Here is a 25,152-nt window from a genome sequence, read left to right on the forward strand (position 1 = left end):
CTAAGAAGTTGTCATCTGAGCAGAAACATGAAGTGAAAAAGGGAGTCCTGTGAATATTGACCCGGTCAGGAGCTTCTGGGCCGAGGCAAGAACAGGTAAATGACCAAGGGGTGGGTGGGCGTGTGTGTGTGTGTGTGTGTGAGTGCACACGTGTGCACAAGCACGCACTTGACAATGGAGCAAGCTGGAAGCCACGACAACTAGGAAATGGCTCTGCCTGCACTGTGACGCGTGGCTGTTGTGGGGCATGTTAGGAGGTTACTGCAGGAGGGCAAGAGAGATCTTACGAAGTCAGATCTTGTCTGACTCAGCCACTGGAGATTTGCTGTTCCTGCATTACAAAGTAAAATAATCTAAAAATTATCCAGAGAATTTAAACAGCAAAGGTCAAATATCTGGACAATTTAAGCCTCAAAGCATATTTAAGAGTCTGTAAAGTTATCTTTTGGCAGTCAAAAATCACTATCAAACTTCATAGAATAGTAATTTATCTCTGTCCTTTGCTTTCTGCCAATTTAACCTAAGGGAAGTGGACTTGAGATCTGTAATTGGCAGAGTGGGATTGCAGGATCTTTAAGTCAGATTCAGATCAAGCAAATTAGTTTCATTTTTGCCAAAGAAAAGTGTTTTGTTGAGCCAGATGACAATTTTGAAGCCTAAACTATTTGTACTGGCTCTGTCTACCTTCTGAACTACTCTCATAATTGCTAATTCTCAATTTAAGGATAACAGCACACACAAGACAGAGTTAAGGAAAGAACTAGGAGCTGTATCTTGGATAAATGTATAAATTAGTCTGAATAACTCCACTAAGTTTGCTTTTATGGACAGAAGTAGTTCAAATAAAAGAAAGCATTCTCAAGGTTAAATGTTAGGTAGGCCAAGTCCTTCCTCTTCTGAGAGGTAGATGAAGGTTTTAAAATAGGTACCCAGTTTCAAATGAAAACAAATAAAAAATCAATCACAAGGAACCCCAAAAGTCATGTCATAATAAAAAGGAGGCTCAATCCTGACCCTCCAGGTTGGTTTATTTACTTTGATGGAACTCATTGGAAAATCGTTCAGCTACATGCTTCACTGTGCCTGTGTAGATGTGTTTTCTGGGTACTGGTTGTAGTTCCTGTCAGTCAGGCACTTTCCTGGAGCACTAAAATGTACAGATTACACACATCAAAGGCAGGCTGCAACCACTGTAGTTGAAATTTACACAAATCTGTGCTACGAGTAACTGGATAAACAATGAGACTAATGACCTTGTTCTGCATTAATCTCCATATGGCTCTGTTGGTACTGCTCTTGCCTTTAGGCAAGAAGGTTGTGGCTTTGGCTTCTAGCCTCAAACCAGGGATTAGGCGCTGGCCCAATGCTGACAGAGCCCAGAGCCCTGCTCCTACAGCCCAGGGAGCCTGAGAAGACTACAGAGGCTGCCCATCTTAAGAGGTACGTTTACCATGATTCAAGAAACACCCCTATTACCATATTCACTGAGAAAACAGATTTATAAAAATAGGAAAAAATCCTTTAGTCATGCCCCCCCCCCCGCCCCCTACTACCTTCAGAGAAATTACTTTCTTCCAGAGGGCCCCAGGTTTTCCCTGAGTATTCTCAGGGCCTCTCTACTGAGCCCCCCAAAATAAGACAGAACCCTCAGCGCCTTGGCCCCATGTTCCTCTTTCAGCCAAGAATAAATTTTTTAAATGGCTGCATCCATAAAGAAGAGTGAAAGGAAGGACTGAAGTTCACTTGCTCAGTATTTCTGTCTCATCTGGGACTTTGGAGAAAGGATATGTTATAATTTGAAGGTTTCGCCTCCTAAGTGCTCCCCCACCCCCACATTGCTGTAGAGTCGCTTCAATACTATTTGTGAAATTTGCATGTTGCTGCTAGAAGAGACAGTCAGAAGAGCTGGAACATCTCAGAAGGGTGCTATACCTGAGCAGCCTTGGGCCACAGTAAAAGGAGACCAGAACACTGGAAAACACCCCTCACTCCTGCTTTCATCACTTTGTATACAGGTCACAGTGAAAAATTTATACTGGGAGGCAGAGCCCAGGAAATGACTCCATTGGTGGGATTACCCTGGGTTAGGATCACGCATGAACCACACTCAGCTAAATGCCCGAAGTGCTACACATGTGGCACTCCTGTCACTTCACACCCAGCCCCAGCCATAAAATTTATTGCCTTGTAAACTTGAGATGCCTCAATCTAAGACATGCAATCACATTTAATTCTGAAACAATTTCTGGTGTCCCAAGAACGCCTCTTATACACCCTTCTAGTCACTCTCATTGTGTCCTTACTTCTGTTGTTTTGAGTATATTATCCATATACACATTGCTCCTTTCATAAGTGAGTGAAGTCGCCCAGTCGTGTCCGACTCTTTGCAACTCCATGCACTGTGGCCTGCCAAGCTCCTCCATCCATGGGATTTTCCAGACAAGGATACTGGAGTGGGTTGCCATTTCCTTCTCCAGGGGATTTTCCCGACCCAGGGATTGAACTCTTGTCTCCCGCACTGCAGGCAGACTCTCTACTATCTGAGCTACCAGGGAAGCTCCTCTCATAGGCCATCACATTACCAGAGCTGTTTACAGAGTCATTGTCGGCTGTGTCAAATGCCTCACAAAAAAATCATCTAGGGAATTCCCTGGTGGTCCAGAGGTTAGGACCCCTCACTTCCACTGGAGAGGGCACAGATCACTGGCTGGGGAAACCAGCATGCCGTAGGTGCAGCCAAAACAGAAAAAAGTCTATACCAGTGCCATTTTTCTTCATCCATTTATCAGTTCATTAAGAGTCCATCATAAACATTAGGAAGAGTTAAAGCACACTCCCTCTCTTCCTGGAATGTTCGTTCTCCCACTATACTCACTCCTGGGATGACAAACCCTAAAGTGATTCTGATGCCTTTACAACACAACTGTTGCAGATGTGGCAAGGGTCACAGCAAGAGATGTCTAAGTGTGAAACCATCCCCATTCGGTCCTGTGGTAAAGATTGCTCATGCTTTAAAAGTTTTTTGTTTGAAACTTAGAGGACGGCTTAAAAGTCATCTTTGCTTCATACCTGACATTTGCATGTACTTCACATGCATTGCCTCACTGAATCATTACAACAATCGTGTCACTATTATTATACCTATTTTGCAGAAAGGAAATTGAGCCTGGACGAGGTTAAATGGCTTGCCTGAGGTCAGCACAGCATGAGGGGAAGTGGTGGTACCCACCTCCAACCCAGGATTTCCGACTCTTCACAGTACACCATTGCAAAGCTGTCTCTTTATGTTGGTTTGTTCTGAAAAAAAAAAAAAAAAACAACGCAGAATATTGCTCAAGAAGTCCATTCAATAAGAGACATTAGAGGGTTTTTCTTTGTTGCTGTTTTTGCTATAAAGACAGAAACTTTCTGGCCAGTCAGCGTGTCAGAAAAGATTTCCAAAGTCCATCAATAAAAGGACATCAGATCATAGACACGTTTTGATAGTGAGTGCTTTGGTAAAATAAGTCTTAACACTGGTTTTCCAGACTTCTCTGGAAGGAAACTACACGGTACACTGTACGGTGTGTAGAAAAAGCAGCACTGCACAAGGAGCGTGTGCACACGTGTGTGTCAACGTTCTCTCCCCAAACGTGGCCGCAGAAGAAAGTGCTAAGCATACTGAAATAAGATAATATTTATGGCTGAAGAAATTCGACTTCACATAATGGCAATTATGAACAAGGTATTTTCCCTAATAAAATTACTGCAAAACAAAAATCTGGAGAAACTGTTTCCCTATGTCTTCTTTATTTCACTCCATGTGCTCAAAAATGGTTGCGGCAAAGAAAGAGTATAGCAAGCGGAGGCACAAGAGTCCTAGCCAGACGGCCTCTGCTGAGGGTTGCTTTTGCTTTAGAAACTGGAATGTGTCCAGGCTTGATTTTTATTTTCAATTCACATTTCAGATCCAGCTCCCCAAACTCTTTGATCTTTCTCCCTGTCTCCTTACCCGGAAGAGAACCCTTGGCCTTCTCAGCTGGGAGCTGGGAGCACACGTGGAATGACTGGCTCGGATCCATATTCTTTCCAAATTTAGTCACACAAAGGGGCCTGCAAGGGAAAAAAGAAAGGATGAAAGCGGCAGCCGCCAGGACTTCAAAGGCCGCGCCGCCGCGCCGGGCCCCGCGCAGGCGCCGCCCTCCGCGGATATAAGGCGCGGCTCGCGCGCGCGGGCGGCCTTTCTGCGCTGCGGCTCCGCGCGCGTCCCCGGCCCGAGGGCGGGTGGACTGGGGACCCGGCGGCTGAGGGAGGGGCTGAAGGGCGGGCCGAGACAGGTCCGCACAGCAAGTGAAAGGCGCCTGAGCAAAGTTTTCAGAAAGGAGGGAAAAGACTTTCACGTCCAGCCCAGGAGGCGAGCCGTCCCGGCGGCCCAGTTGTATTCCAGCTCCCACACCCGTCCCATCCCTTCCTGGGGATCCCCTTCCAGACTTTCACGCCGACTCCTTTGCGCCGGAGGCCGGGTCCCCGTGGCGGGTAGTCGGGGGTTCCGGTCTCGAAGCCGAGCCGCGAGGGCGCGTGGCAGGCCTCTCCCCGGCCTCCGCCGCTTCTCTGAGCCTTGTCCCTAGTCCCCTTGTCCTAGTCCGCTAGCACCCCGACTTGCCTCTTCTCGCTGCGCGTGGGCAGAGGGTCTGCCGGCCGAGCCCACAGGTCATGGGGTGGGATGCGGCCCTCCCTCGCGGGCAGCGGGAGGACCCGGCCCGCACTCGCGCGGGGAGACGCCGCCGGAGGACTCCAGGGGCGCGCGGGCGCCTGGAGCCGACCCCGCGGGGCTGCGTTAGGCTGCGGGCGCCAACGGGCGCCGGCCCCGCGGGAGCCGGGCGTCCGCAGGCGGCCGGATTTGGGAAGGACGTTTTCACGGTCCCCTGAGTTCTCGGTTACCCCGGAGGCTGGGGGGCTGAGTTTGTTTGTCTTAGGAGGAGGCGAGAAGAGGCGTAAGAACCCCTGGGACACAAACTGCCATTTCCCGCCCCCCCGCTTTCCGACAAGTCCGTTAAACTGAAGATGCCCACAGCTTTAGTCCCCTGGTGACGCCGGGTGGGAAATGGAGGGCTGCTGGAGTTCCGTCCCTGGAATCACATTATTCGTTTTTCTAGTCCTTCACCCTCGCGTCTCTCTCTTCCAGCATCCTCTTCCGTACCCCCTCCTCCGGCCACCTCCTTCCTCTGGGATCCCACCAAAGTTGTCGCTGGGAGAGAGTCCAGGCCACACAAAGGGGGAGACCCGGAGCCCGGGCGGGGGCTTAGGGCTGAGGAGGCGGAGAGGGCTCTGAAGGGCACCGCGCTTTCCCCTCTTGCCTGTAATTAAGTACTTATTGGCGTGTCTGCAGCTGACTTGACTTGGCAGCGACCCCTGCCCCCCACAGGTAGGAGGGGTCTCTGGGGTGGGTGGGGGCCAGTCTAGCCCCGCTGTCCGCACCCGCGGGGGGCTGGGCTGTATGTACCCTGCCGACTTCGAGAACCGTCTTTGCAGCCCCCCTCTGTCCCTGTTCCGGCGCAGGGTGGGCACCTCGCCCCCCACGCGCAGCGCGGGCGTCGGCGCCCGGCGCAGAAGGAAGTGTTGCTATAAAACAAGTCACAGTTCGCTCCCAAAGTAAACCCCAACCAACCAAAGCCACCAAAAGGGGGAAAACCAACAGCAATCCAGTCCTGAGCAATTGTTTCACGGTCGGAATTAAATCACATCAAAACGCCCCCTGAAACCCACATCCTGAAGGAGTGAACCTGCAGCAGCTAACCTCCAGTCGTTCGCTCGAGTTCACACGAACAACCTGCCTCTACATCCGAGAGAAGGGGGCGGCGGTGTCTCTCGCTCGCGACACCCACCAGGTCCCGGACCTTGCGCCCCAAAAGGCGGCTGTGTATGTTACTAGCAGCCCCCACACGAATTAGAAGGGACCTCTCCGCCACACAAATACCTTTGCCAGGAACTTCACTGAACCTGTAAAGGAGGGAGGAACGTCTTCCCCGGGGTTGCCTCGCCCGTCTAGTGTCTCCCAGCTTTCCTCCCTGAAGAGACAGACTTCTCGTGGAAATGTCAATCTCCTTCCCAGACAAAGCTTTTTAAAAGAAAAAAAAAAATGAATGAATGCTTTCTAGAAAAGCCCCTTTTAAATGCACCTCATCAGAAGACTTGCAGCAATGCTAAGGACAATCAGCGAACGAAACACCCCGCGCGCCACGGGGAGGGAAAACAGTCACGCAAATAGAGTAAGACGCTGGGTGATTTCGTTAGAAACAGTGTTTCCAAAGGGGAGGTTTGCCGCAAAATACACAACGCAGCCACCTACCCTCGGCCCTTCTAGTAAACAGTTCCCACTGGTTATTGTTCCAAAAATTCCCATCTTCTCCAGCTCTTAATCTCCAGGACACCTGGAGCTGAGCTCCAAATGACTCAGGGAGTCCAGATAATTAACATGAAGGAGTAAATGGGATTCGAATTAGTTGCGACACTTTAACGGGGAGGGGGGGGTAGATGTAGGAGTCGCCATTTAATCTCTTTGGCTTCCAGAAAATCCCCCTATCCCCACCCCTTGACAGTCTGATGAAAAGGAATCTCTACTCTGGCTGTTTTGGTGAAACTGCATTTTCCAGTTCTTTTCCTGTCCGTCGAATTGGCGCCTTTATGGGAGGGCATTTTACTTTGTTTTCCCATATTTCTTTTAGAACAGAGGGTATGTGTGCTCAGTTGCTAACTCGTGTCTGACTCTGAGACCCCACTGACTAGCCCTCCAGGCTCCTCTGTCCATGGCATTTCCCAGGCAAGGATAGTGGAGTGGGTTGCCATATCCTTCTCCAGAACAGAGGGAATAAATGTCTGATATAGCTACATGTTCATATCTCTGAGACATTACACTCACTGGTGCCTAGCGAAGTTGCATAATGCTACCAACCAAAAAGTAAAATTGGGTTTCCCCCCATCTTTTTAGTATTGCCTTACACATTGTAGAAAATTCCTCTTTCTCTAAGGCATAGCATTCTCAGCTATTGGCAGAGGATTTAATGCTTTACTCTCTCTGGCTCCCATTATCAGCCCTTTAATGTTACCCTAACCTGGGATAGAAATTTTCCGTGTGACTAGTGGCCATGCTCTCTGAGACCAACTGAATGCTTTAAATGATAGCTTTAAAAATTGCTTCCTAGTGAATTCCCATTTCAAGTAATGATCAATAAGCGATATTTTGAGTGCTCATTTAGAGCATTGTTAACGTCTTTACTTATACGATGTCTAGCAGAATGCAATTTCTCCCTTACACAAAAGAAGAGGGATCTTTACATGACTATTCCTATATAATAGAGCTAAAGTCTGATTCTGTAATGTTTTCCCCATTTTCAATTTAAGGGAGATGGAGACACATTTCTTCCTGTCTCTTGTTTACTGTTCTGAGGTTTTACAGATGGCTACTGTATTGGGTATAATAATTTTGCCTGGATTTTTAACTGAGGGAGTTTGAGAGCCAAGGAACAAAATGTGATGTGTTTTCAAACTTCAGCTTCGTTTATACTGTAACTTTCACAAAGCATCTCCTTAAAAGTCCTGTCCTTGTACAAAATGCATCAAAGAGACGGTGGAGGCTGGGAAATTTTTGAGGTTGAATTTGGATTTGCATCTTCAAGGGTCTCTTTGAGCCCGAAGTCTGAGGTGCCAGAGACTGCCCTGTCCTCCCTCCTTCTACCGCTTCACTCTCCTGGGTCCTTTTGCCTTTTCCTCCCCGCCCCCCCCCCCCCCACCTTGGGTGGGTTTTTTTTTTTTTTTTTTTTTTTCGTTCTTTATGAGGTTCCCACACATTGTGGCGTCTATCTTCGAAAATACACGAGCGACCTAGTTGTAACTGCGTGTGAGCATCCTGTGGTGAGGATGTAATGAAAAAGATTTTGCTTTAAAAGCGATAATTAAGATTCAGTCTTCAGTTTTTTCTTCCTCCTATTTTTCTCGTTAAGTCTGGAGGTTTTATTTTTGTTAGTATGTGTTCCCTTGTCCTTTTACATGTATTTAGGAAAGCCACAACTCTCTTTCTTGTTCTTCTTGCTTCCGTTCTCTTATTAGTTGAGCAATGTGTTATGTTTCCCCTTTTCCTTCTCTGTGTCCCCGATTCCCGCCTCATCCCCTCTGTCAGAGCATCTATCAATGTGGTGTCGATCACAGCTGCGGCGGCTTCTCTTTCATCTTCTTCCCACTGCCAGAGCAAGGGAGGGAGAGGGAGAGGCGGAAAAGAGGTGGGGGAAGAGACTGGCGGAGGAAGGGGGTGGGGGGTGGGAAGGGAACAAGAGAAGAGACACTTAGATGAAGAAGTTAAACCGTTGGGGCAGAGTTTCTTGTCAATTTCACGCGGGCAAAGCGTGCCTCTAGTGGGTTACAAGAAACGCCGGGTCCTTCCATCCCTAGCCAAGTTGCCTGAATCTTCCCCCTAGGCGCGCGGGCGCGCACGCAAACACACACACATACAAACACCGCCCCCCCCCCCCAAAACCTAGGACTCGTCCTACAGGCTCTGGGAAAAGAAAAAAAAGTCCTCAATCACCACCTCCTTCTCGCCGTCCCCCACCCCCCCAGCGGGCAGCCAAGGAGAGCTGGAGGCGGGGGAGGGGAAGGGGAGGAGAAGCGACGCAAGTGGGCAGCTTTTCAGCGCCGGCGAGGCGCGGGAGGAGGAGAGGCGGCGGGGAGGCGCAGCCGCTCACCTGCGGGGCAGGGCGCGGAGGAGGGACCAGGCTGCGCGCTCTGCGGCGGCGGAGGAGCTGGGACGCATCCGCAGACCCGCACGCGGCCAAGCTCCGGGCGTCTCCCACCCCCCGGCTGGGGGAACCGGAGGGGCACAGCTCTTTGACAAGCGGCCCGGCGGAGGCGTGGAGAGCGGCGAGCAAAAGAGCGAGCGAGCCAGACTGAAGAAACTCGAGCCGGGAACAAAGAGGAGTCAGGGTGTGTGTGTGTGAGTGTGTGTGTGCCGGCTCCAGCTCCCGGCAGAATCTTTTGGGTCCGAGGTCCCTGCTCTGACGCCCGGAGACCCAGTAGTACCCTCCACTACCGACTCCCTGCGCTCGCCGGCACAAACTTTATTCTTGGCAAACTTCTTCTCTTTCTCTTCCCCTCCTCCTCCGCCCCCCACCTTCTCCTCCGGCAGATTGAATGCGCCTGGAGAAGGAAAAGCGAAGCGAAAGGGAAGGAAATAAGAAGCTTTGAAACGGACATCTCCAACCCGGGTGGCTTTTTTTTTTTTTTTAAACCCTCCAGGAAGTGGACATTTCATTATCTTCTGATTCTCCTTACACCGTCTCTACTGGGGTAAACGGGGCCGTTTTGCCCAGCTCTCTCCTTTCCTCGGGAAACAAACTCCTGGATCGTCATCCAGGGAAGCTAAGGTGAAGAGATCTGCGAAGAGTCGTGCCGACAGACCCTCCCCTGCACTTTGGAGAGTCGAATCTCCTCCAGAACCGGCGTCCTCCGCGCGCAGACCCCGGAGACGCCGGGGGCGTGGGGCGGCCGCCCTGGCAGCCTAGCCTAGCGCGGGGCACAGACGCCCCCAGAGGCGCCGGCCGCCGCGGCCCTCGCCGCCCTGTGTTGTTCGGCCTCGGGGACGGGCGCCTGCATCGGTCTCCGCCGAGTGGGAAGGCGCAGGCGGCCACCGGGGCTCGGGTGCCGCTGTAGCAGCTCCGGCTGCCGGCTGCCGGCCGCCAGCCCGGCGCACTCCAGCCTGGCTTCCGCCCTCTCTCCTCCCTGACGCATCCTTCCAGTTCTCCTTTTCCTCTCCCTCTTTTCGTTGATCCCTTCTCTTTTCTGCTGTTGCCTGGGGTGCTCCCCCCGCGGAGCGGAGATTACACAGTGGTCGGGATGCCCCAACTCTCCGGGGCAGGCGGCGGCGGTGGGGGGGACCCGGAACTCTGCGCCACGGACGAGATGATCCCCTTCAAGGACGAGGGCGATCCTCAGAAGGAGAAGATCTTCGCCGAAATCAGTCACCCTGAAGAGGAAGGAGACTTAGCCGACATCAAGTCTTCCTTGGTCAACGAATCCGAAATCATCCCGGCGAGCAACGGACACGAGGTGAGCTGGCCGCTGCCCCATCCCTGAGAGGCGTGCCGGGTCCCGGGGAAGAGCCGAGGGAGGAAGGGAGGGAAGCGGCCGGGCCGCCCGGGCTCGCGGGTCCCGGGTGGGTCTGCTGGGAGCGGGATGGGGGGTGGCTGGGCTTCTGGTCAGCGTTCTTCCTGTGTGTGGGGTGGAGGGGTGTGCAGGGAAGCGTCCAAGTGTATCAGTTTTGGCGTTCGGTGACTAAACCGTTGGTTTGCGGCCAGGAGAACCTGCCTTTAACCCATGACGTTTCGCCTTCGGCCTTTTTGGTGGGGTTCAGAGGGTGCGGTGCATTAAGGCGAGGATGTCTGAACAGCGCTCCTGAGAAGTTCTTCCGTAGGACGGAAAACAAAGTGCACCCGCTATCTCTCGGTAGATGTCTCTGCAAAAGTGCGTACACCACCAGAGGCTTAGGTACAGACGAGCAGAGCCGCAGGGAGAGAGGAAGGGGTGGCGGGCGTGGGCAGGGTACAGGCGGGGCCGGCCCAACCGCCGCCGAGCGGGGCTCGCGCGGGGCAGGCCCGCGGAGGGGGCGCGCGCCCGGGCGGCGGGGGCGGTGCGGAGCCGGGTCCTCGCGGCCGCCGGGCCAGCTGCCGGAGCCGTGGGCGCGCCGAGCTGAGCCACCCCGGGAGGGCTCTCGCACTACCGGCCGCAAGGCTGGTTTTCCCCATCCATCGCCACTTAAAGGGGGAAAAAAGCACGCTTATGTTTGGGCCCGAATCAGGCCTTAAATCTATGCAGAAGAGCGACTCAGAGAGAGGCAGCGGAAGCCAGGGCACCCACTCAGGGGAGGGTGGAAAGCGCTTATCAGATCTCTTGGCCCGCTGCGGGCGATAGCGTTGGTAACCCGAGTAGAGTAAATAGAGACACGTGGGTGCTGGCGAGAGCGAGCCGCGAGCGGGACCTCGCGGAAGGGCTATTTCAGGCCTCGCGGAGAGCTTCAGAAGTGGGGGAGGCGGATGGACCCTGATACCCGACACTCCACTGGCCACCGTTGTTCAACAACTGGGAGACGCTTTGGAGGAAATCCGGTAGAAAAGTCCTGACACTCAATGGTTTCACCAACGCTTTTTCCCTCCAAAGAAATTTGGAGGGTATATTCTTTTTCCTTAAATGGCATCCTTCTGCCCCCCAAAAGAAAGCCTGTGGTTTTGGGGGCGGAGACATTTTGTGTTTTAAACAGCAAGTTTAAGAGCACCTCAGAATTACCTTCTTTATCCTAATGGCAGGGGTGAGTAACGCGTTTTGGAAGGCCCAGGGCCTGGGTCCTAAGGAAAACAATGGGGTGTTCTCTCTCCCCTGAATCTTTCATCTCAACATGCCAACTTAAGGGGGAAACTGAGGTTGCCCAGAGCATACCTAACTCCACTTAAAAGATTTGTGACTGTGTATTGGGCGGGGAGAGGAGGTCACTGGGAGGACACATGTCCAAGGAACCAAATAGCCTCCGAAACACTTGAGGCCAAACTCGTATTTGTAGACCAGCCTTTTCAAGTTTCTACCCTTTTTCCTTGCCCTTCCTTTTTTCTATAAATAAATTTGCCACCCACTTCACATTTTCTACATGTTTTTGCCTTGGGGAGAAGGGCGCTGCGTTTGAAGCCCCAGAACTCCGGTATTAGGGCTCTGTTAATCTTTGCTGGTGGTAAGTGGGCATGGGGCAGACCCAAGGAAGATGGTGAAGGGGTAATACCACCGATTTGCACGTGGTTGAGTCTGGGTGGATGGTGGTTACCAGAAATGATATTAGCTGGGCTACCTTTTAGATGTCTGTAGCTCGACTCTCAAGTTTTCCTCCCTTTAACCACAGAATAGTTCACTTTTCTCTTGTAAGCTCGCACTGACAGCCATGGTAGCTTAGGAGCAGTGGGGCTCCTGCTGTAATTGGTTTGGGACAATTGCCTAAGACCCCCGCTTGTAAGTCATGGGCTTGTTTTTATTTAAAATGCCATTTTCAGTTGCAAAATGATATTTCAGCCTGCTTTTAATCAGCTCTGACTGAAGTAAACAGTGGTTGAAGAAGCTATCAAAATGACCAACCCCCGTAACTGAAATTCCTATCATATTAGGCATCCAAGTAGTCTTGATGTATTTTAGTAAACAGTGGTCAGAACAGCACGTGGATTGTTGACAAGTTCGTTTCAGTTGTTACTGTCATTTGTAGTTTCTAGTACCATAGAGGTAGTTTTCAGGAACACATTGAAAAGATTTCCCAGGACTCAGTCCTAGCCTGTCCTCTTAGATTAATAAAACAGGTAGATTGAGTTGCACCTAATGCCCCTCTTTTGAGTTACCAGTGGATACGCACTTATATCATTATTGTCACAAACTCTAAAGCAGTTTTCTTTCTTTTGGGGGTGGGGATTTGTGCTGGTAGGTGGCCAGACAAGGACAAACCTCTCAGGAGTCCTACCATGACAAGGCCAGAGAACATCCTGATGATGGTAAGATGCTATTCTGCTTCTCCCAACTTTATCATTTAACATGTACAATTTGTGAATACTGGTACATTTTGCTATTTTTATTTACATCCAAGAAACTCGAAGCATATGTAATAAGATTGTGCCCATTGTTTGAGCAAAATGGTAAAGAAAACCCAGAAAACTTATTGCTTACCTGTAATACATATTTCCATAATTAGAAAACTGAATGAGTTCGGGCCTTTGAATTTCCTTTGCCTTCCAGATTCTTTATGAAAGAGAAATGTCTATAATGAGTTTTTCTCTTTTCCTCATTTTACCTAATATTCTAATTGTCATCTTTAGTATTTTTTCATGCATTTTTACAAAGAGTGACAGTCTACACAGATTTATTTTCCAACAAGATTAGTTTCAGGTGGGACTCGTTGGTTTGCTGTTTCTTGTTTTAGTGAGAAGGCAGGCACTATATGTGCAGACTAAATATAGCTCAATAAAGAAGACTCTAATGTGTAAAAATATAACACTTGAATCTTAAAATTAAGAATTATGCATTTGAAACGTGATAGATTTTCTCCCTATTTCTGATTCTTGCTCAAAACTGTAAAAATTCTGCATATTTTTTTTTTGAAACATAAGGAGAACTCCTTGTGACTTTAAAAGAATCTGTGATCTGTACGGTTCCCTTTTTGAACAGCCTGCATTTCTCTGCTCCTTTAATTACTTACAATTGGCCTGACCAGAATGAAGGGTTCGCACATACATGTTAGCCAGGGAAAAAAGGGAAGAGAACTATAATATCAAGCTTCCTTCTGAGCCACAAAGTAGATACACAGATAAAAGGGAAGAAATGTATACACTGAACACACACACGCAAACACACTTTTCTTTGGCAGTGTGATATATATGTAGCAAATAAAATTAAGTCTCCTGGAATTAATCCTTCATAAATTTGGGTAGTTGCTCATATACTAGATACAACTTGCTCCGTCAGTAAAATCTAGAAATTTTCCAGAAATCCAGAAGTACAGGTAGAATTTTTGAGTTTGCCTATAAAGTGGAACATAACTTTTAAGTGTATAAATATATATGTGTGTGTATAGCTGAATAGCCTAATGTATTTATATTATAGCTTTGTATGCCTTTTTTCATGTGTCTGTTTCTTAGTCCAGTTTGTTAGTATTAGAGCAAATTAAGTTAGATGGATAACACTTATTTTTGTAAAAACACCAGTCAGCAGTGGAAGTAAATTGAACCACATGTTTTTAAAACATCTGGTTCACTGCTAAGCCATTTAAGAGAGTAAATACTGTCAATCTAAAATAGAGCATAATAAACCAGTTATAATATTTTGTAAACAAATCTTTTATGTAAGGTCTAATTTATAATAGAACTATTAACTTTTCAATGAAAAATACAGTGATATAAAAGGAAGTCAAAGCATCACTGATTGTTCTTTGCCTTCTCTTAGGAAAGCATCCAGATGGAGGTCTCTACAATAAGGGACCCTCTTACTCGAGTTATTCTGGATATATAATGATGCCAAATATGAATAATGACCCATACATGTCAAATGGATCTCTTTCTCCACCCATCCCGAGAACAGTGAGTAACATGCTGATGTTGCAAATTATTTTCAGAAGTGCAAATTAATTTGTATTTTTGGCAAAATGTTTGTTTTTTTAAACTCACCGGAAATGCTTTCATTATATATGACCAGTTGTTGCTAAATAAGACATGCTATAAGGAATGACTGCCATAAAATGGTGCTACTTTTTGATGTTTTGACCTTCGGATATTAGCTTTTGGTTTATTGGTTAAGATGAATAAAAAAACAGATCATGAGCTATCATGATATCAAGTGAATTTAAATCAACAAACTCATGATTTTGTGAGTATTATGCTTTCTACTCTGATGAGAGAGAGAAATTGATTTAATCTTTCAATTAACTAAGTGGTCTATGTCTTTCATTGCCAGTAAGCTATGTAGAATCAGAATTCCTTTGGCTCACTTGGAGCTGAACATTGGGAATGTTACTTCAGCTTTTAAAACAGTGTCTCATTTTATTGTGTTAGCTAATGTTTCTTTAAAATCAGTTTAGGTGTGGGGGAGCAATGAGCTATTTTTACTTTATTGTCTGTTGCTAAGAAGTATCTCTTGAAAATAACTCTTAATGAAAATTTTTTTTTTAATGTGGTGGCTCAGTTAACTTTTAAGTTCTAAAAATGGGGAGGCATTATAACTGCCTTATACATTATGCTTAACATGTAAACCTCAATTTATATAGTAAGAAAACATCTAAAGGGTAACTTGTGTAGTATGTGAATGTGAAATGGAGTTCTCCTTGAGGTTCATCTCTTTGGAGGTAGTGGTGGATTATTACTGATCCATCAATATATTTACCTTCTTTCTGGCCTCACTCTCCCTGTACCACCCAAACCCCAATGAAAATCATGTATGTTTGGGTCTTGGGGATGATGTTTCAGTCTAACTGGCCCTCCTGTGAGTCAAATCTAGGATCATAAAGTGGAACCTGTATCTTTGCCTTGTTAGCCCAGTGCTTTCACCAACTGAAAAAAGAAAAAAATCAGTGGAAGACATCTGGGGCGAGTACTGTCGTTGATATCTCAGTGGACAGAATCTGGGAACCATGAGATACTCCAAAGTAGAAGAGAGAAATATTTCCTAATCAGTCATGAACAAATAAAAAGAGTATTTGTGGTTATCTTGATTATCTGTGGCCCTCAGCTGTTGGAGATAGATCTAGGAAATATAACCACTTTTTGGGGGGGCACTGTGATTTAAAAGTTATTTTTTTTCCCACGAATTTCAAAAAGATATTTGACCTCTTAAGTAGGGAATAAGATTTTTCCAGTTTTCACATAGAAGCCAAAATGGAGATCTAGGAAATCTTATGATGGTTGTTATAGGAAATAGTGATTTCACATTTTATTTTAAAAGGCTTTTCAAATATTTAATGATAGAAATGTGTGTGTGGTACATATGACTCTATTACCTAAAAAGTGAATGAACTAATACAAGCAAATACAGTTTTTAACATTTAGAGACCACCCAAATAAATGCTTCTGAGTTTTAAAATTTGTAGGAGACTTTGTTTCTGTTGAATTAAATATGCATACATATCAGATAATTTAAAGTTGGGCTGTTTTTTTCTTGTTGATGTTTTGAAGGGGTGGGGGAAGGAGACTATATGTTAGATAAGAAATAATTGAAGATTTCTGCTGAAGGCTTTTTAGAATAACAATCTTTCCAACAAATCAAACTATAGTCTCTGACTTGGTAACAATAGAAAAAAGCCACTAAAATAATCTTACACTTTTAGGCTGTGAACACAGTTAGTGCTTAATAAGTATTTGTGAAATTTATTCTTCAATTCAGCCAGTTGTCCTTTCAAGGCAATAATTTTTTAAAAGTCAATATAATAAAAATCTATTGTTATTTATGTTATTCCCAAGAATATTGAAAATTAAGCTGCTCTTCCTCTTTAAACCAGCCTTTTCCCCTAGCCCCTCAGTATACTAATCATTTTAAATTGATAGAATGGAAAGTATTTCTTGTTAGTGTATATATTAAAATTTTGAGGTCAGTGAATTGAAGTCATTCATTGTTTAGGAAAGATTTGTGGCCATGATAAATAAATGTTGGTGGGGGTAGAGTGGAGGAAAGGGGTGTGGTTAGGAAACAGTTACCTTACCCTCCTATCTGCTGCTTTGCTTTATTCTGTTCCATTTTAGAACACATTTATTTTAGGCACCCTTTCTTGCCAATATTCTGCAGTTCGCCCAGTTCCAGAAGCTTTGCAGTTTTAACCACAAGACTGTGTTCAGTTTTTCTCTTTTAGGGTCCAGCCGAAGTGTTGGGTTCTTAATACGTAACAGCTGTTTTTAGTGCTGAGTCCCAAAGCACTTGAACCGGAAGGCACCCCCTCCTCTTCACCCCAGCCACACTCTGCCTCTCACTCTTTAACTCTGTTCTTGGCAGGACTGAGTGTGTGGCGGTCATCCACAGTGGTAGGTTTTGCATCTAGAGTGTCAGGAGCAGGGTGACCATTTGTGTTTGGACTTAGGGTGGGAGCTGTCCCTAGTCAGCCCTGTTGCTTGGATTTGCATTACAAACAACCCCTTGTTTACTGTATCTGCTGCCCTCAGGTGTTAAGATTAGAAAAACATCTGGGGTTGAGGGAAAACCCAACTGCCCCTTCCCCACACAGAATCTTCTGTTTATTTGTAACCTTAGATAATCCAGAGAATACCAGCCATGGCCAACTGGCACGCACAGGAGTGTCTCTGCTGGTAGCTCATTTTAATAATTCTATATGCATTTGCTCTTTTTAAGACAAATGCTGACATGCGTGTGCTCACACAGCCCTTACTCATGACCTAAATATACAGTTACCTGCACAGGAGAACCGCTTTTGCCATTCAAGCTTTTTTTTCCCCCCCATCTGAAGGAAAATTTTAATTGGCTAATTACATCCTTCCAGAACTAGAATTCTTAAAGGTGTGTCTATACTAGAAATCTTGTGAATGGGTGTCTCATAGAATTTTAAAGAAGAATTCTTGTTCAGATAAATCGGGCGGGCCTAGCAAGAAAGCAGCCTATAATGATAACATGTTTGGTGTCAGTGTGAGTTCTTAAAGCACAGTAAACCTTGGCTTGGGATGGTCATTTTCAAGGAGTGTGAGAAGAAGTGGTAGCCTCTTAAATATTTCAGAGCAAGGGCCCTGGAGAGTTTATTAAAAGCATACTCCCAAGACCTCCTTCCTCTGCATCTCATTTGTGAAAGCCCTGGGAGGCCAGTGGCGATGTATTAGAAGGGAAGACATAGTTGGTTGCCTCCTTGCTGGGTCCCGGCCCTGGTGTTGCCTGAAAACCGTGCGACCGTGAGCTTGGCTGCCTTTACAGAGTGAAAGTTCCCATTGGCCTCAGGCACTGTGGTTATTCGTCTTAGGTGTCAAACTTCCATTTGTCCCTCAAGCAACCCAAATGTTTAACACCTCTGACGAGAAACATCTCGGTTCTCTTCAGCTGCTCAGGGAAGGAACAGCAGCAGACGTAGTGCAGGAAGCGACAGCAAACTCGCTGCTCGGCTCACACCAACCGCAGCGACACCTGGTCAGGACAGTGTTGCTGACTGCACCGTTGGCTTTGTGATCTTTCTCAGGATGGCTTTTCAGGTGGGAAGGGAAGATGTCTGTGTTCGAATTTCGTCATCTTTTCTTATTTTTAGTAGATTTATTTTTCTTATTTTTGCTCTTAAAATGCTTCAGGGTTCTTTTATAATTATTTTGAGCAACTCACTTCTGTAGTATGGTTTTTACCTGGAGGGGGTCAACATTTGACGTCTAATGAGCAGAATTATCCCTCTTAGAACTTTGTCTTAACCTGCCCCCACCAGCCTCCGCCCATGTTTGCGTTTGCTTACAGTTAAAATTAGATTTTTGTCATTGTTCACATCTGGAATTAAAGAACTAAGTGAACATGTCAGATCAGTAAGGTAACACTTACCCATCTGTCCATCACACTACTGCATAGCTTTGAAAATAACACAGAAATAGTCATCAATAGGAAGACAATGATTTATTAACTCAGTTCACAGAGACTCTGGCTCATATTTTCAGCAGAATTTTTAAGTGTCTTTTCACATTCCTTACGGAGCTACCTCATGTGACTTACTGATTAATGATTTAAAATTTTCTACTATAAGTTGTCTACTTTTTGAAGCTAAGTATATGAAATTTTCCTCTTTACCTTAAGTGCAGGAGAAGTTAAGTTTTAGAAAGTGTATTCTCAGATTTGAATGCTATCTCAAGAGAATATGTGGGAAAGCTCCCCAAAGCCCCAAACTCTTCTGTGATTCATCTTAATTGTACTGCTACACTCAAAATAATTAGGAGTGATTGCCATTCCCCCTTCAGATAATTTAGGTATCTTATGACTGAATGGCATGCTAATTCAAGTGTCCCAGGTGCCATGCTGACGTGACCTTTCAGGAGCTGATATTACCTTGCATAACTGGTACGGCAGAAGTGTGATCCTTAGTCAGATAGGATTTTTCGAAATGACCCTTGAAATTTCTTGTTCATTCATAAAGGCATGAGAACAACCCAGTTTCACTAAAACAAGACTATTAAGCCAACTTGCAGAAAATCTTGCTCTTTGAAGTTCCGCTCCCCCTGCCCACATGCAGGTCCTCAGCTTGGTCTCATCAATCCCATTATTTTGATCCATTTCTGTCTTGCAGACAGACTCATGTAATTCTAACAGGACAGAGTAAGGACCTCATAAATGGCTCTATCTGGACTTCAACTTGTTACCTCACATGTATTCTTTATAGTATCAAATGAGAAATTTTTTATAACTTTTGAGTCTTGTTTTTAACTAATCCTGTTAGTTCTTTAGGCAGAACTGTTTTTGGTGTATGTGACTGACATTTTTTTAAGCAATGGGATCATTCCATTTCTCTCTGACTCCCCTTGTTCCTCATTTACATATTATAGATAGAATTTTATAAAACTGGTTTCCCTTTGATTTCAAGATAAACTTGAAATTTAATGAGAAAATATGCCAGCACTGTCCTTGGACCAGCAGAAAAGCACATATGTTTGATTCTGAGGCAGAAGTATTAGAACTCAGAATTATGTATGTGCTGCTGTTGTGGAACTGAATTTTTTTTAAAGAAGATACTGATTTCAAACTTGCATCTTAAAGTTATCACTTAAGTGATCATGCCAGACTGATCCAATCTGTAGAAAGCTAATACTGTAGCAATTGAGAGACTTGGTAATGCTTTGTAATGTCCCAGCAGGTCCTTACTCAATTTTTTTTTTTAAACTCTCAGCTTTATATAACCAAAGACACACTCTCAGACGCTTCATTTAGGCCTCAGTTCTTAAAAGATTTTAGCTATATGTATTGTACCAGCCATTGGGCTTTATTTAAATAATTTAAAAAATATATTTTAGATTGATGATCACTTTTTAAACATTACTTGTGACCTTACAAAATTTCTGTAAGAACTGTCGACTCTTCTATATGAAGGGTGGATAAAGGAAAGGTGCTATAATTTAAACAGAGGAGTGGCTCTAGCGCAGTTTTAATTTTCTTTTATTATTGTCAGCTTCTGTATGAAATAGTTACCAAAACTGTTAAAAGCTGACACACAAAAGTATTTTTATAAGTCCTTTTTTTTAAAATCCTGAACATTTATGCAATAAAGCCTATCCAACTGCAAATGATAATTGATCAGTTAATCAGAGATTACTGATGAACTTTGAGATAGTTATGTGTTAGGAAAGCACAGAATAGACACTTCAATAGATTTGCTGAATAAATAACGTACTAGAAAATTTTCATGTATGGTTTTTGGATATGTCCAAAGGATCTGTCTTTATTCAACCAAATCCTATATGAAAATCTGAAGGTGTCTACTAAATAATCCTTAATATTTTATCATTTTACTTTTTTTGATTTGTTGCATCAGTGAAAAAAAAATTTAAACCATGTCTTTAATGAAGAAGTCAGAGTCATTGCTTGCAGAATGTCAGGTTTCCAAGTAATAGCTGAAAACAGTCAGCTGGAGAGCTCCCTGCTAGAGTGAAAAAGAATGGGACTGGGTCCTCACTTGAGGACTGATCCTGAGACGTACTTATCTTTACTTAGGTCCTGGAAACCTAATTGAACAAGAAGAGATGATGGAAATGCTTTTTTTCAGAAGGGTACTTGAGACGGAAATGAAGTCATAATAAAAAGAAAACTATCTTCAATTATGTTGCAGTATCATATGGTTAAGGCTTCTCAATTCATTTTTATTCTTTCCTAGATAGAAAGGATATTTCTTTTTTCAGTAACACTTGACGTATTTTGAGACACTAAAAAATTCTGCATGTATTTTCTACATACATGTAGTAGCATCAGTGCTGACTTTGCTAGACCACTATGTGTTGTAAATTGATTATATCCTTTGGCAATATGGAGAGCAAAGTTTTTGAGTCCTTATTAGGTGGAGTTAGGCAGTCCCTTGTGAAGGCTGAGCCTGTGGAGGAGGGAAGTCCTGGGCAAGATGTCAACAGATTTGGGGTCTAGTCCCATGTCCATCACTCTCCAAGAGCCTTGGACCTCTGTCAGCCTTTGTTTCCTTGTTTATCATGAGGCATATTAATGTCTGGCATGCTTACCTTATATGATTGATGTACAGTTCAGATGGCACAGACCTGTGAAAGCACTCAGTTTTCTAGCTAAGGAAGCAAAGCACAAGTCTCATCCCAGCCTGGTAGGAATCCTGCCACAAAAGGTGCTTGACTGTATTCAAGAAGCTCCTGAGAAGAGGGAGAAATTCTTGTTTCTTACCGCGTCACCATACTGACCTGGAATCTGGATGACTGGGTAAAGGCCTTACAATAACCTTAAGAAAATATCTGTGTAAATAAAAGTTTTGAGGAGACAGCTTTCTTCTCTTCGGCTCTTCTTTCCCTCCTAGTTGTTAGGAGAGCACCCTTTCTTCTACTAAGGGAATGAGATGAGTGAGGGAACAGATTTCTAAATTAAAGATTTGTTAAAATTCTTACATCCTTCTAATATTTGATATGAAATTGCCAGATGACTCTTAAGTCCTTGGATTGGGGTAATTGATTTTTATTTAGGAGACTTTTTCCCCCTTAATCCTTTAAGAGCTGGGTTTCTTCTCCCCGCTGCGAACAATCTATAGAGAGGAGATTTAAGAAAGTCTTGTGAATGTAGAGGGTGACAGGCGAGTTATTTTTCTTTTCCCTTCGAGTTTTCTTCTGACTTAAGTCTTTCTTGTTTTCCTGGCACCTAAAAAAATCAGGTCCAAGGGGATAGGCTGGCCAGGAGAAATCAGTGCTTTTCTTGTCTCATTGGAAAATTCCAGCTTCCATCCTTTCAAGACTTTTCTTTTTCTCTCAGTAAAATTCAATCAATGTAAATATATATCAATGTAGAGTTAGCTTTCTTCAATTTTAAACATTATATATTATACCTTGTAATAATTATGAACACATAGCATCTTGGCACTCTAGTTCATATGACTTGGACCAAGGGAAAAACGTATTGTGATCTTATCTCAAGTGTGTCAAACTTTGTCTTAGACTCCAAAACTTAGATTTTTTTTTTTAAAGTCTGAAACAAAACCAGCAGTACCAAAGTAAAAATTTTTACCAAAGTAAAAAATGTTTACTGTTTACTACAACTGAGCTAACCAGCTAAGTAGCTGACAGTGTTAGGAAAAGAATCAAGTCTCCAAGACATTGCTTGAATTGGTTTTTATTCAATTTGTTGGTATAAGTAAAAAGTTTAAAACTCAAATCTTTTGAAAGGGAGAACAATTAACTTTTTTTTATTTTAAACTACTACCATGTGCCAGGTACTGAGCTATGGCAATTCACACAAATGAAAACTGGCTGGGTGTAGTAATCTCCGTGCTAAAGATAACAGCCCATCGTCAAGGGCAGCAGTAACCTGCATCAGTTCAGTAAGCAATGGAGTCATGGCTCTTCCCTTTTTAAGGTCTGAAGACTTGATAATTGTCATTGAAAATAACCAACCATTACTGCCTTTCGGAACATAAAACACTGATTAAATGAATCATATGTTGATTAAAATATAAAACCCAAAATTATTACTTTGAAGATTTTGTTGGTAGTTTCTTTTCAGTAATGCTTAGCTATTTTTTATGAAAATAAAAAGAAAATACTTTCATTTAAAAAAGCAATACACTAGAAAACTCAGATGACCAAAAAGAATAAAAAATACTAAATTCCTAGGATCCTGCTGTCAGAGATGGTCGTTCTTAAAGCTCACCATGCAACCTTTTAGACCTCTTCCTGTGCACATTTAGAAATACATGCAAACATGTATAAATATATGTTATATACTCATGGCCATGGAAACATAATATACAATTTTTTTTCTGCTTGTTTTCCCACCAAGATACAGTGGATATCTTTTTTACTCTTCTGTAACAACATTTTTAATGATGCCTAATGTATTGCCTAATTTATTTAATCAGTCTTTTGTTGGTAAGACATTTAGATAGTATCACTTTATTTTTACCTCTGTCTTAAGCAACATTTGATGGAATGCATGTTTTCTAAGTATGTCTTTGCACACTTTCTGTTTCTTTGAAATGAATTACTAGAAGTGGAATTGTAGAGTCAAAGGCAATGCACCTTTTTAAGCGAGGGGGGGGGTAACCCAACAATGCGATTTAACCCTAAAAAAATTTGAAGTCAGTGTTTAAAAGTATTATTAGATTACATTCACATTTGGTTATGGTTGATGTTTTGAGGCCTTCTTCCAGTCAAGAATCAGTCCAGCAGTAGACAAGGAGTTGGACAGATGGGGAGCAGAATATGAGCTTCATTATTAATCTGGCTGGATGGAGAAAGTGGCCTGAACCATGACACAAGCTTGTACTTCCTTTGACTTCCCACGTGGAACACCACTAAGTCACAGGCCTCCCCAACAGGGGCAGGGAATTTACCTCCAGTAGAACTGGAGACCAGAACAAACTCATGTTGGGGCAAGCTGGCCCCAAGAGAGAACAAAGGGTCAGTCTGTCCTTACTCCGTTCTTTCTCCAAATCACCAGATGTGAGTCCCTCTCCCGTGTGGAAAGTGAGTGAGGGTGCGGGAGAGGCAGAGGCTACAGCTGCTGCTGAGAAGCAGAAGTTACTACTTGATGCTCCAAGCTTTAGGAGGGAGGGGATAATGAGAGCGTGGTTATCCCCTGAGGCATGATCACTGAGCAGACTGATGGCCAAGGCCAGTAGTGGTGAGATGCGTGCAGCAGAGCACTGCTGTTGGAGGCAGAAAAATTTAGATCTTGGTGTCTGCTCCTTACTCTCTGAACCTTAGTTTCTTAACCTGTAACATAGACCGCCACTTCTTCTATTGATACTGACAAAAGTACAATATACACTCTGCATTAGTAATAGTGTTTATGGAAGGCAGGCCAACTGCATCTGAGTTTACTGGTGTTCTTATTAAAAAGGCAAATATGTAGGCCGCTCTGCAAATGTCCTGAACCAGAGGCTGCAGGTGGGCCATGCACATGCACTTTAACCCAGGTACTTTAGTGATTCTTACCTAAAGTAAGGTTTGGAAAAATAACGACCAGGTAGACTTTGAGTAATTTAACTGAGGTTCAGATAGCCTGAGTGACTCGTGCAAGGTCTCATACCTAGGCAGCAGTCAGGCACCTTGGCCCCAAAGCTCACTTGTCTCCACTCAGCCCTATGCCTCACGGACACCGCTGGCGCTCTGTACATGGAGACCTCAGGGTGTTTCTATCCTTCCTCCACTGACTGCAGAATGAAACCCACGTTCTTTAGCATTCTTTTCAAAGCTTTCTGCAATCTGGGCTCATCTACCTTTCAAGCCTTGCTTCCTTACCCTGCAGCTTAAGATTAAGCTACATTTCTACACCTGCATCCTATCACTTTCCCAAATTCCTGTCTTTGGGTTGTTATTGCTTGCTCTCCCTGGAATGCCCTGTTTTCTCTTCCTGCCAGCATAGTCTTGTTCATCCCTGAAGATCCGGGCCACATGGTATCTCCTCCAGGACGCTCCTCCTGATTTCACCACCAGGTAAGACTTAGTGCTGTCTCCTGGCGGGCTCCCACAGAACCTTCTTCATAACTGTTATCACTGCTTATAATCGTTGTCTCTGTGTCTGTCTCACTCACTGTTAATTCCTTTAGGTAGGGAGCTTCTTTACTCATCTCTGTGCTCACAGCCAGTTATACGACTTAGCACAGAGCATGTTACTCCACAGATATTTGTGGAATATATACAGCAAAACTTTTTTAAATGCATTAATGTAGAGCATTAATAGCAGATATCAATCTATATTTAAATGGAGATCCTTTAACAAAATAAAGACTAATACAGAATCACAAACCTGAAATTGAGCTTAGAAGTGATCTGAATACGAAGTATATAGTCCATGGACTAGACATCAGCTGTTAGTTTTGAGTATTTAGCAAGTGTCAGGACCTGTTCTGAGCACTTACTGTATATTAGATGATTTAATCTTCACAGTAACCCTGTGACATCCTGAATATCCCTGTTTTACAGATGAGGAAACTGAGGCATAGGGATCATACAAGTGGTTAAAGGACTGATGTAAAACTAGACCAAGAAACGCTCAGTCAGATAAAGTAGGTAACTGGGCAGGATCACACAGCTGGTAAGTAGTGGTACCACGCTTAGACCAGACTTTGACCCTCATTGCAGCGTGCTTTCTGCAACTTCAGCTATCACTGCCATCACTGGTACTCAGAAGATGCTAGATGATTGTTGAATCAATGTATTTCTCATCAGGAAGATGTAAAAGATTTTTAACCTATTTATTGTTTAGTATCTCAGTTGTGTCTGACTCTTTGTGACCCCGTGGACTGCAACATGCCAGGCTTTCCTATCCTTCACCATCTCCCAGAGCTTGTTCAAACTCATGTCCATTGGGTCAGTGATGTCATCCAACCATCTCATCCTCTGTTGCCCCCTTCTCCCGCCTTCTAGTTTTCCCAGCATCAGGATTTTTTCCATGAGTTGACTCTTCCATCAAGTGGCCGAAGTATTGGAGCTTCAGCAT

At 44.6% G+C, this 25,152-nt stretch overlaps 1 protein-coding gene across 6 annotated transcripts in view; it reads left to right on the forward strand.

Annotated features, from left to right (window-relative positions):
• Nucleotides 1-9,864: 9,864 nt before the first annotated feature.
• LEF1 (lymphoid enhancer binding factor 1) overlaps nt 9,865-25,152 on the forward strand; it is a 118,585-nt gene continuing 103,297 nt past the window's right edge. For 4 of the 6 annotated variants that reach the window (XM_043870853.1, XM_043870852.1, XM_043870856.1 and 1 more), the window contains exons 1-3: nt 9,865-10,077; nt 12,479-12,545; nt 13,990-14,123. In XM_043870853.1, the coding sequence (XP_043726788.1) occupies nt 9,865-10,077; nt 12,479-12,545; nt 13,990-14,123 (414 nt within the window). Of the gene's footprint in view, nt 10,078-10,651; nt 11,333-12,478; nt 12,546-13,989; nt 14,124-25,152 lie in introns of those variants that run through there. The other 2 variants (XM_043870857.1, XM_043870858.1) reach the window with 2 other exon arrangements.

This window comes from Cervus elaphus, chromosome 17 (genome assembly GCF_910594005.1).
Source record: "Cervus elaphus chromosome 17, mCerEla1.1, whole genome shotgun sequence".
In the NCBI taxonomy this organism is placed as follows: domain Eukaryota; kingdom Metazoa; phylum Chordata; class Mammalia; order Artiodactyla; family Cervidae; genus Cervus; species Cervus elaphus.